The sequence below is a fragment of the Cricetulus griseus genome, chromosome 3 (assembly GCF_003668045.3).
Source record: "Cricetulus griseus strain 17A/GY chromosome 3, alternate assembly CriGri-PICRH-1.0, whole genome shotgun sequence".
Classification (NCBI taxonomy): Eukaryota; Metazoa; Chordata; class Mammalia; order Rodentia; family Cricetidae; genus Cricetulus; species Cricetulus griseus.
This window is the reverse complement of record NC_048596.1, coordinates 16,153,959-16,166,738: the sequence shown is the minus strand read 5'-3', so window position 1 is coordinate 16,166,738 and position 12,780 is coordinate 16,153,959. Positions and strand designations below refer to the sequence as shown.

The 12,780-nt window shown below is 40.0% G+C and overlaps 1 protein-coding gene across 14 annotated transcripts in view; it reads left to right on the top strand.

The window, feature by feature from the left end:
- Positions 1–12,780, top strand: part of Btrc (beta-transducin repeat containing E3 ubiquitin protein ligase) — a 174,417-nt gene that overhangs the window by 36,103 nt on the left and 125,534 nt on the right. For 5 of the 14 annotated variants that reach the window (XM_027407185.2, XM_027407181.2, XM_027407178.2 and 2 more), the window contains exon 2: positions 2,144–2,185. The exons of the other annotated variants lie outside the window; for them this stretch is intronic. In XM_027407185.2, the coding sequence (XP_027262986.1) occupies positions 2,144–2,185 (42 nt within the window). The remainder of the gene's footprint in view (positions 1–2,143; positions 2,186–12,780) is intronic. 14 annotated transcript variants of the gene reach the window in all.

Here is a 12,780-nt window from a genome sequence, read left to right as displayed (position 1 = left end):
CATTTTAATCTTAATCTTAATTTGTGTAGCATTGTCTTTTCATCTTTTTTTTTCTTTTTTTGTAGCCTATAACTGGCTGTAAATATGCAGTAATCCTTTCCCTTCCCAAAGTACTGTAGTCAGGTGGTGACCCACCCAGTGTGTTCTGTGATTTCTAAATGTTTATAAATGTTAAGATGTGGGGGCTGACCAGGTATGGTCATGCATGCCCTTAATACCAGCACTGTGGAAGCAGATGCAGGTGGTCTCTGTGAATTCAAGGCCAGTTTGGTCAATATAGCAAGTTACAGGACAGCCAGAACGACCTAATAGAGAGAGACCCTGTTTCAAAAAAACAAACAACCAGTCAACCAAACAAACAAAAAGCTGTGGAGGCTGGAGAGATGGCTCAGAAGTTAATAGCACTGCCTGCTCTTGCAGAGGTCCTGGGCTTAGTTTCCAGCACTCACATGGCTGCTCACAACCATCTGTAACTCCAGTTCCAGGGGATCCAATGCCCTCCTCCTCCTGCCCTACTTGCACACAAAGCACTCATCTGATGCACATACACACCCACATACATACATACATACATACATTAAAAAAAAAACCACTTGTAGAACACTTTCAACATGTTAAATTGTGGCTAAACTCTTATTTCATGTTTTTAACTAGATTACAAGCTCTTTGGAATTGTGTCTATCAGTTGCTTTTGGTTTCAAATGTCAAGTTGCCTAATTCCTCTTTAAATAAGGATGGGCAGCTCTTTTAAAGGATACAAAGACAGTTCATGCAACTAAAGGGAAGATGTACAGGCAGGCCCCATAAGTGGCAGAGCCAGGTACCAATTCTCTTTAGATCCCAAGACAGTAAATTTTCCATAGCTAGGACAGGTCTCATTGGACGTGGTTTATAGTCCTTTCTGTTTGTTGCTGGATTTTGTCAGTATTTTGTTGAGGATGTTGCTTGTAGTTCATAAGGTATATTGGTTTGTAGTATTTATTTTGCTGCTATTGAGTTCATCCAACAAGTTTTAAACTTCAACTTACTTTCAATTCTAACACTTCCATTTGCTTCTTTATTGTTTCTTTGCTAGTACTGTTTATTTCAAGAGTGTTTGCCCTTAAATTACTGGAATATTTTCATTCTAGCTATATTAAAGTTTTCACAATTCCAGCATCTCTATCACTTTGGCTTTGGCTGACAAAAACTGAAATTTTTGCATTTTTGATAAGCAAATTTGGGTTGTCGTTGGCACTTTTTTTGTTTGTTTTTTGGTATTTGGTTTTTTGAGACAGGGTTTCTCTGTGTAGTTCTTGCTGTCCTGGAATTCACTCAATTCACCAGGCTGACCTCGAACTCAAGAGGCCTGCCTCTGCCTCCCAAGTGCTGGGATTAAAGACATGGGCTACCACCACCCAGCTGTCATTGGCACTTTTGATACTACAAGGCTCTGTATTTTATTCTAATCTCATTAAAAATGGTTATATTTTCTGATGACCATAGTGGTGTTCTCTTGTAATCTCAGTGCTTAGGGGAGGCTGTGACGAGGGCTGTGAGTTTGTGGGTTGCCATCTTACCCTCGCTTCAAAAAGCCTCTGCAAGCAGCATTGAGATCTAATCTGTGCATGATACTTGGTGAGCAGCCTGGGATCTGGTTGGTGGTCTGTGTTATATTTCAGTTCTGAGAGTCTTTAGCTTGCTTGTTTGAGTTATATCCATCTGTATTCAGCTGGGGTGAACACTGAAGTGTTCCTGGCATCTTGCCCACAGTCCAAGTATCAGTACTGTCCGGTTTCTTAGGGCTACTTATGTTAGTCCTGTATCTAGAAAGGCAGTCCTTTATCTATGCCTAAAAATGTTAATGCGTCTGGGAGTAAATGACAAAGAAAAAGGGGCAGGGGTTGGGGTTGGAAGGAAGCAGTGAGGCTTTGCCTCTTCTTTCCGGTCAAAGGAGAAGGCCTCTTTATTTCAGAGTTTTGGGTTCCTGTGGGTCATTGTTTCTTAGGTGACCTTTATCATGGGATTGCTTAGAGATAATGCAGAAAAATTAAAGAAAAATGTGAGGTTTTTCATTCTCTGAGGATACCCTACAGAACTTCAGCTAGAATTAGGCTTTTTCTGGAGCCCTGTACCTACACTGATACTCACTTTTGGGTTTCAGGCTGCAGTTCCGGCTGGTGGATATTGGAGGAATAATAAAAAGGTAAATTCATTGTTGGTTCAGTACTATGCTATGTTACGGTCCTCTTCCCCACCCACTTGTTCTTACTTACTTTTCAGAGGCCTCCAATAGCTGCTCCATGTGTTCTGGCCATTTGTGTTAGCTGAATTCAATGGGAAATACAGGAGGCGTATGCTCAGCGTGTCATGCATGGAACTAGGACTTTGTTTAGTCACCTCCTCATTGATAATTATGCTGGTCAGCGGTACACTGTGCAGCTTCCGTCTTGTTAAACTAAAACCATGCTCCACCATAAGATCTGTCATGGTAACAAGAGTGCTTAAAAAGAGTGTGCTGTACTTGACGGCTGCAGTGCCTAAGGTTAACTCATCAGGCCAGGTTCATTTACTGCATTCTTTACTTCCTTGTGCTAATTTTTTCAAGTACCTGAAGGATATGTATTAAAAATCTCAAGCTGGTTACAGAATTGTGTGTTCTCCCTCCCTCCCTTTCTTTTGTGCATGATACTGATTTCTGGGCCTCATACGTGATAAATATGTGTTCTTCCATTGAGCTATAGCCCCTATTTTGCTTATCATTTGGAAGTTCTGTTATTTGGGAGATTGAAATATTTTAAAATTTTGAAGCAATTTCAAAGATGTGAAAAAAGCAATTCACATTTTTATAATGTATTTTGACCCAGTATACTTAATCATTTCAGCATGCATTCAGTGTAAAGTTATTGTTAATCTGTTTAAAAAAAAAAATTCATTGGGTGTTTAGTTGTGAGCCTAGCCTTTAACAGCTGAGCCATCTCTCCAGCCCTCAGTGGGTGTTTAAACAACTGTGTTTGGAATATACCATCATCCAAGTGCACAGTAGCCATAGGTGACTAACATTTTGTATTGTGTTTGTGCTCGCAGGTGTGCACACAGGTATGCACACACACATGCACATACACACACCCCTAAGTGTAGATATTGACATGATTAAGTTTAAACCATTTTGCTATTTGTCTCATCTGTTTTTAAACTTGCCTTTGAATTATTTTTTTGGTATTGTGTTTCTTCTGTTGGCATAGTAGGAATTTTTTTTAGTGGTTCCTTTAGAGGTTAAAATGTACTTTTTTTAAAGACAAAGTTTTGTATATAGCCTAGGCTAGCTTTCTATCCTGCCTCAGCTTCCTGTGTGTGTGAGCAATAGGTGTCCACTTCCATATCATGTAATATGCATTTAAAATGTTAATCAGTTAAATTATGTATCCACAATCTCTAATTATAGAATATTTCCATTATGCCATGTAAAGCTTATTATCTGTTACACAGTTTCTGTTTCTTCCTCCAGCAATTGCCAGTCTATATTCTGTCTATATGTGTTTCCTGTTCTGGATATTTCATATTTTGTTTCTGGCTTCTTTTACTTAGTACAATATTTTTTTGGTTTATCCATGTTGCATTATGTTTCAATTGGTTTTTTTTAGCTACATAATGTTTTATTTAACATAGTACAATTTTTTTATTCACTCAATTATTGGTAAATACTTAGGCCATTTGCACCTTTTTGACTATTTTGGGTAATGCTGCTATGAACATATGTGTACATGTATTTGATTGAGTGCTTATTTTCAATTTTAATGTATATATGTATATTTATGTGTTTTGGGTAAACAGTTGTTAGGATGGTCATATGGTAATTCTACATTTACCTTTTTGAGATTTGTCAAACTTTTTCCACAGTTTCTGTCTCCACCAGCAACATGCTAAGGGTTCCTGTTTTTCCTCCGTCCTTTCTAGCATTAGTTTCTGTTCTGGGATTGTTTTGTACTTTGTGACACTAAGGCTCCAGCACATCTGGGTGTCTTGGCAAGCCCTCTTCTGAAGTATCTGGTTGACTCCAGTTTTTGTTTGTTTGTTTGTTTTGTTTTGTTTTGTTTTTGAATTGCCATCCTACTTGGATGTGAACTCTATCTTCTGATTTTCATTTTCCTATTGTTGAGCAATCTTTTCATCTGTTTGTTACCATTTGCGTATTCTTATAGAACAGTGCTTCTCAACCTTCCTAGTGCCGCAGCCCTTTCATACAGCCATGTTGTGCTGACCCCAACCGTAAAGTATTTCCATTGCTGCTTCATAACTGTAATTTTGCTGCTGTTTTGAATCCTCATGTAAATATGTGATATGCGGGATATCTGGTATGTGAACTCTGTGAAAGGGTCCTTTGACCCCTAGTGGGGTTGTGATACACAGGTTGAGAACTGCTATGGAGAAATACTGCAGGGGTTTTTTGTTTTGTTCCTAGTTTAAAATTGGGTTACTTGACTTTTGTTGTTATTGTTGTTCCATAAGTTATCAAGTTTCTGGACTCAGACGGTCCTCCTTTCTCAGCCTCCAGAGTGCGTGTTCTAAGAACTCTGTTGTTTTACTTTTACTTCCTCCTCCTCCTCTTTTAATTTTTATTTTTGCACTGGGGATTGAACTCAGAGTTTTATACATCTAAGACAAGCTTTTCATTTTGCCACATCTCCAGTTCAAAAGTTATCTGTGTATGTGCCGCATGCATATGTGTGCACATGTGTGTTGAGTCTAGAGGTTGACCTCAGGTATCACTTCTCAAGAGCCATTCACCTAATTCTTGAGACAAGCTCTCTTATTGGTTAGCCAGGAGCATGCCCTAGGCTGGCTGGCCAGTGAGTCCCAGGGCTCTGCCTGTCTTCAGCCCTGGTATTTTGTAAGGACACATCACCATGTTTGGCTTTTTACATGGGTGTTGAGGATCAAGCTCAGGGCCTCATGTTTGCCCAAGCACTTTACTGACTGAGGTATCGGGATCCCAAAAAGTTCTTTATAAATTCTTGGTAACAGAACCTTATTAAATACATTCTTTGATAATTGTTTGCTTTGCAAAACAGTATAATCTCCCTTAAAAAAAAAAAAAACTTTTCACACTTGGTATTTCTATTTTCTACTTTGTATTTTTTGTCATATTTTACTTCTATGTGTGTTATAAACACTACAATTCATTAGTTTTGCTTAAATTGCTTATTTTACATGTATGCATGTTTTGTGTATGTGTTTTGCACATGAATGCATATGCATTCTTGTGTGTGTGCGTGCGTGCGTGCGTGCGTGCGTGCGTGCGTGTGTGCGTGCGTGTGTGTGTGTGTGTGTGTGTGTGTGTGTGTGTGTGGGCGCGCGCTTGTTTGCATGCATCCATATCCATGTGCAGATGTCAGTGTCAGGTGCCTTCCTCTGTTGCTCTGCATCTTAATTATTTTCTTTTGTAATACTATTATTTGCCCGCTCCCTCCTCCCTCCCTCCCTCCCTCCCTCCTCCCTCCCTCCCTCCCTCCCTCCCTCCCTCCGTCTCTTTCAAGATTTCAAGACAGGTCTGGGTCTGTCTGTGTGGCCCTGGCTGTCTTAGAACCCTGTGTAGACCATGCTGGCCTCAAACTCATGGAGATCTATCTGCTTCTGCCAACCAACTGCTGGCACGTACCGCCAAGTCCATCTGCTTGTACTATTATTATTATTATTATTATTTATTTTAATTTTTTTAAGGACAAGTGCTGGAACTGACTCTGTAGACCAGGCTGGCCATGCACTCACAGAGCTCCGCTGCCTCTGCCTCTGAAGTGCTGGGATTAATGGCGTGCGCCACCACCACTAGGCTGTTTATATTAAGTTGTGTGTATGAGTGCATCTATGCACATCAATTTTAACCATTTATTTAGTTAGTTAGTTATTAGTATTTATGTATTTATGTGCATGGGTGTTTTGTCTGCGTGTATGCTTGTATACCACATCCATCCCTGATGACAGCATAAGCCAGTGTTGTATCCTCTGGAACTGGAGTCACAGACAATTGGAAGCCACCATGTGGGGGTGGGAAGTGAACCCAGGTCCTCTGGGTTCTTATCTGGGATGCCACTTCTCCAGCCTCCACCTGTGTGCCTGTGTGGGTTTTGTTTTTGTTTTTTGTTTGTTTGTTTGTTGTTTGTTTTAAGATCAGATCTCTCAGTGACCTCGGAGCACACCATTTTGACTAGGCTGCCTGGCCTGCAAGACCACGGGATCATATATCTTTACCCACCTTCCCCCTTTTCCCCAGTGCTGGGTTACAAGTGAGTTCCACCATACCTGGCTTTTATACAGGTTCTGGGATTCTGAACTCAGGTCCTTGGGCTTGCACAGCAAACCCTTTATGTATGGAGCCATCTCTCCAGCCCCAAGCTGCTTATGTCTTAAACATTTTAAAACATGTAGTGACATATTTATATTTCTGGCACTTTTCATATATTTTATTGTTTTTCAAATCTATTTGAAAATACTGTTCTTTTCAAAAGTATTTGCTACTTGTTTTTCTTCCCCCTTCCCACCAGGTTTTCTCTGTGGAAGACCAATTATACACATGTTATTACACCACTTGATAGTTTTGATAGGTCACTGAGGTTTTGTTGTCCTTTTCCTAAATGATTTGTTAATTTATCTTTTTGTGTGCATTGGTGTTTTATGTTCATACATGTCTGTGTGAGGTTGTCAGTCCTCAGGAACTACTGGAGTCACAGACAGTTGTGAGCTGCCGTGTGGTTTTGGGAATTGAACCTGGGTCCTCTGGAACAGCAGCCAGTGCTTGTCACCATGGAGATGTCTCTCCAGCCTGTTTTTGTTTGTTTTGTTTTCGTTTTCTTAGTATTTTTCTCTTGGTGCATCATTCTATGTATTGCTTTTCTCATATTTTTATATTTTCACTTTTTTCCTACAATGTTTAATCTGTAGGAAAAAACCTATCTTGTGAAATTGCCTTTTCAGATATTGTATTTTTCTTTTGGAAAACTCCCATTTTGTTTTGGGACAGGATGGGTCTTGGTCTTGCTGTGTTCCAAACTATTCTTAGCTTCCTGACTGCTGGAATTGCAGTTTTGTGCCACTGAGTCCATCATAAATTTAGTTTTAGACACTGACTGTTATATTATTGAATATCTGTATTTTTTTCTTTTTAGAAATTATTGAGCCCTGGCTGGGTGGTGGTGGTGCACGCCTTTAATCCCAGCACTCGGGAGGCAGAGGCAGGTGTGTCTCTGTGAGTTCAAGACCAGCGTAGTCTACAAGAGCTAGTTCCAAAAGAAAGAAAGAAAAGAAAAAAAAAAAAAGAAAGAAAGGAAGGAAGAAAGAAAGAAAGGACATTATTGAGCCCAGCCGGGCAGTGGTGGCACATGTCTTTAATTTCCTCACTGGTGAGGCAGAGGTGGGCAGATCTCTGAGTCAGAGGACAGCCTGATCTCCAACATGAGTTCCAAAACAGCCAGGATTAAACAGAATAAATAACCCTGCTGAAAGAGAGAGGGAAAGGAGGGAGAGGGAGAGAGAGGGAGACGGAGAAATTGTTGAGCTCATTGTGGCTGGTTTTGCAGATCAGCTTTATGCTATTTTCATGTATCCCTAAGATTTATTAGAATAGATTTCTTTTTTTTTAATTGTTTCCTTCATCTGTTTAATTGTTTTTTTCTTGGCTTTCTTTAAGAGTTTCATTGATTTCTTGTATTTTTTGGTTTGGTTTTTTTCTTCCATTTCTTTTTTTTTTTTTTTTTTTAGTGTTTTATATCTTTTTTTCTTTCAGATTTTTTCTTTTTTTTCAACTTTTTTAAAATTAGAATTAGAAACAGGATTGTTTTACAAGATAATCCCAGTTCCCTTCTCCCTCCCGTCCTCCCCTACCACCCCCCCCAACTAAAACCCTATCCATCACATATCCTTTCTGCTCCCCCTGGAGGGTGAGGCCTTCTATAGGGTGTCATCAGAGTCTATTGTGTCCTTTGGGATAGGGCCTAGGCCCACCCCTGTGTGTCTTGGCTCAGGAAGTATCCCTCTGTATGGAATGGGCTCCCAAAGTCCACACCTGTGCTAGGGTAAGTACTAAACTACTACAGGAAGTCCCGTAGATTTCTGAAGTTTCCTCACTGAAATCCATGTTCCTGGGGTCTGGATCTGTCCCATGCTGGTTTCCCAGCTATCAGTCTGGGGGGCAAGAGTTCCCCGATGTTCAGGTCAGCTGTTTCTGGGTTTCACCAGCCTGGTCTGGACCCCTTTGCTCTTCACTCATCCTTCTCTGCATCTGGGTTCCAGTTCAGTTCGATGATTAGTTGTGGCTGTCTGCTTCTACTTCCACCAGCTACTGGATGAGGGCTATCAGGTGGCATATAAGTCAGTCATCAGTCTCATTATCAGGGGGAGGGCATTTAAGGCAGCCTCTCCTCTGTTGCTTAAATTGTTAGCTGGTGTCATCTTTGTAGATCTCCAGACATTTTCCGAGTGCCTGATTTCTCTGTAAACCTAAAATGTCTCCCTCTATTATGGTATCTCCATTCTTGTTATCTTTATTCTTCCCCCGACTCAACCTTTCTGCTCCCTCATGTCCTCCTCACCCCTCCTCTTCTCCCCTTCTCATTCTCCTAGCTCCCTCCCCCCTCTTCCTGTGCTCCTGATTTACTCAGGAGATCTTGACCCTTTCCCCTTCTCCGGGGGGTCATGCCTGTCTCCTTAGGGTCCTCCTTGTTTATCAGTTATTAGAATAGATTTCAAGTGGCCTTTATTTTGGTAGAATTTTTCAGTATAAATGACTTAGGTTTCTGGAGCTGTCGCTTTTTTTATTTTTATTTTTATTTTTTTTGGGTCTCAGGTTTTTGAGCGTCTTATTTAGGTTTCTGCAGTCTGGCTGGTTGTGGTGCTTATAGCTCTGTCATGGTCGTTTGCCTGGTCTTGGCAGAGTTTTACCATGTGCAAGAAGAGCTTCATACTGAAGAACCAACTTAAAGAGGAGGCAAGTTCTGGATGGAGTTATCTGAAGACTTCTTTCAAGACACACACTCCTTAATTCTAATCTAATCTCTTTGTCCTCTATAAATCTGCTCTAGGTTCCCCTTTTTATGTCACTGATGGAACTACCTCCCACTCCCTGTAGAAGTATAGTTTTATGGCCACCTCATTCCCCTGTCATTGTGTATTATCTTAAAATATATGCCTCACATATCACACCCAGTTTTCTTGTCTGTGGTGGTTGATACCATGGTAAAACTTGAAGTCCTGTTGCCAGTCTTTTACTTAGTGTTTCTGTTTATTTACACATAATAGCCATGTGAGATGACTCTCAACTATAATTCCAGCATTTGAGGCAGGACAGTCTTCTGGCTTACATAATGAGTTCTAGGCCAGCCTGGGTTACATAGTGAGACACTGTCTCAACAAAACAGAAAAATCTCAAAGCAAAAAATAAATTTAAATATGTTTTATAAGTTCTCATTTTGCACAGCTCCAATTACAGAGATTTCATTTGCCACAATTTAGTTAAGTAATTCCAGTTCTCCCAATAGCATGGTTTGAATTTCAGTTAGCATGGTATGTTATCTGCAACTACACAGTATATAGATGTCTTTTGCCAACTCTCCAGTCCATGGAAACTGTCAAAAAAACATGTGTTATGGTCAGTCATGTCTTCAAAATCTGCTAGTGATTAGTGGCTGCTCACCTTGTTACTAAATTTATGTACAAAGTACTTAGTTGTGTTGGTCTCTTTGCAATGTGATATTTTGTAAATGCTGATAATTAGAATTGAAAATTGGGGAATCAAGATAAAACAGAGTAACAAAAATAGTAACTGAAGTTTGAGTGAAAGGTAGAGCTGGTAAAGAAGAAATAGCAGACAAGAATGATGTCACAGTTTGTGTGATAATCATGACATCAAAGTGTCTATATGTGTAGCCACAGGAGGTTAGGGAAGGTGAATTTTATTAACAAATGCAAAAAATGATCATGACATTTGAAAAGATGAAAATGTCACTGAGAAAACATTTTCACTTTAAGGAAAACCTTTCATACTGTAAGTTCTCATGTAACACTGGGCAGGATAGCACATGCCTTTAGTCCCAGCACTTGGACAAATCTTTAGAGGCCAATCTGATCTCCATAGTGTTTTTAGGCCAGCCAGAGCCACAACACAAACAAATGAATAAATAGAATTTCTTATTTAGATATTTGACAACACAGGATAAATCTGAATTTAGAATAGCAGTTGTGAAGGCATAGAAAAAGTGATTGCTGTGTATGGAAATCTTTTTTTTCTTGTTTCATTTTGTCTTTTTGTTTTTCAAGACAGTGTTTTCTCTGTATAGCTTTGGCTGTCCTGGAACTTGCTATTTGTAGACCAAGATGGCCTTAAACTTACACAGATCCTCCTGCCTCTGCCTCCCAAGTGCTGGAATTAAAGGTGTGCGCCACCACTGCCTGGCTGTTTATTTAAGTTCTATTCTGTATGTGTGTGTGGGGGGGGAGAGATGTGCATGGAAATGAAAGGACATTTTTGGAAGTCAGTTCTCTCTTCTTCTCTTGGGTCCTGGAGATTGAACTCAGATTGTCAGGCTTAGTGGCAGGCACCTTTATTTGTTGAGCCGTTTCACTGGGCCCTTCATTAGCTCCTGTATTTCAAAAAGTGCTGACCCTTACATTGAGATCGTGCTATCTATCCGTTGGCTTAGATTCAGGTCCCTTGCTAAAATTTTCTCACATCTGTCTCTTTTCAGATATATACAGTTTTTCTACATTTTGTTTTTTCATTCTGTTATAGTTGGTCAATTAAAGTTATTGATATGTATTTAACATATATAACATGTTTTCATACATAGTCATTGTGAAGTGTTTGCCTCAATCAAGCTTACTAACATGCCCATAACATTAATAGGATATATTTAGTATCTTTGATTTTTGGAGTAACAAGTCTGGGCACAGATGACCTGGGTTCTCTGCTTCAAGAGCTTTCACAGGGACAAAAGTGTTGGTCAGCGCTGTTGTCTATTTGAAGTCTTGATTGAGGAAAACTGACTTCCAAGATTTCAGGTAGTTGGCAGAATTCTTTTCTTCAAGAGCTATTGGACTGAGAGCCTCAGTTCTTACCTGATTGTTGGCTGAAGGCCATCCTTCATTCCTTGCCATGTGGACCTCTTCAGTATGACTACTTGCTTTGCTAAATCATGCCAGCCAAGTCTTTAGCAAGATGGCAGCTAACTTTATGTAACCTAATCATGGATAATGGCATCTGATTACCTTTGCCATACTCCTTTAGAAGTGAGGTTTTAGGACCTACCCATACAAGGGGAATGGGGTTAAACAAGGGCATAGATACCAGGAGGTAGAAGCCATTAGGGGAGCATGTTAAAGTTTGCCTGCCAATATTTTTATCTGTTAACACTATTAACACTATTTAATTTGATGTTCAGATTGTTATGTGTTTACCCTGTTTAATTATATATATATATATATATATATATATATATATATATATTTAATTGTATATATTGAAATTGCTTATGTAAAAATCCACTGACATTAAGAGAGGGTGGACATGAGAATGAAAATGAATTACCTCATTATTATTATTATTATTATTATTATTTATTGGGGTTTTTTTGAGACAGAATTTCTCTGTGTAGTCTTGACTGCCCTAGAACTCAACTCTGTAGACCAGCCTGACCTTGAACTCACGGTTCTCCTGAGTGCTGGGATTAAAGGCGTGCGCCACAGCTCAACAGTATATATTATTTTTAAAAGCACTTTTTAACCAATATGTCTGCACTTATACATATGTATGTAGTAATTGCAAGTGTGTGTGTCAGTGTGTGTGTGTGTCAGTGTGTGTTGTCAGTGTGTGTCAGTGTGTGTGTGTGTGTGTGTGTGTGTGTCAGTGTATGTGTGTGTCAGTGTGTGTGTCAGTGTGTGTGTCAGTGTGTGTTGTCAATGTGTGTCAGTGTGTGTCAGCGTGTGTGTGTGTGTGTGTGTGTGTGTGTGTGTGTGTCAGTGTGTGTGTGTGTATGTATGTGTGTGTGTCAGTGTATGTGTGTGTGTCAGTGTGTGCGACTCATGCCAAGGCACATGTATGGTGGTCAGGGACAGCCTCGGGTGTGGATACATTGTTTGCCTGTTTGAGACAGGATCTCTGTCCTTGTTTGCAGTTGGGTGTGCCAGGCCAGCTGGCCAATGGCCTTTGAGGATTCTCCTGTGCTGCCTTCTGTCTTGCTGCAGAGCACTGGGACTGCAGACCATGGGCTGTGCTTTCCAGCTTTTCTTGGGTGCTGTGAACTCAGGTCTTCAGATGCTTACTTACCTATTGCTCTTTTCCTAGCTCCTGTTAAAGGTTTTACTCGTGCTTTCGTGCCATTTCTTTCTACCCATATATTAGAGATGATTTACTTTCCCATCCTGTGCTCTCCCAACTAGAGTCAGTGTCCATTTCTGCCACTTCTAGTTTCTCAGGGGTTTTTTCATATATATTCTTTGTATTACTTATGTATGTGTATGTGTGTGAATGTGTGTCTGCCCATGGACAGGGGAGAGGTGGGGTGAGGGGGGAAGTAGGGGGGATGGGAGGAGAGGGGGAATTGGAATTGGAATGTAAAAGATAAATTAGTTTTTTAAATGCAGGGATCTGAAAGGACAGAGAGCTTTTGATGAGGTTAATGATTGGTTTATGACACCTAAGGACACGGGTTTTGCAGGGAATCTTAGTGAATGAATATTTACTAATAGACGTGTTTACTAATTGTGGAAATCTATTTTCTTGAGAAATATGCTATTCAATATAATGCTGGAGGA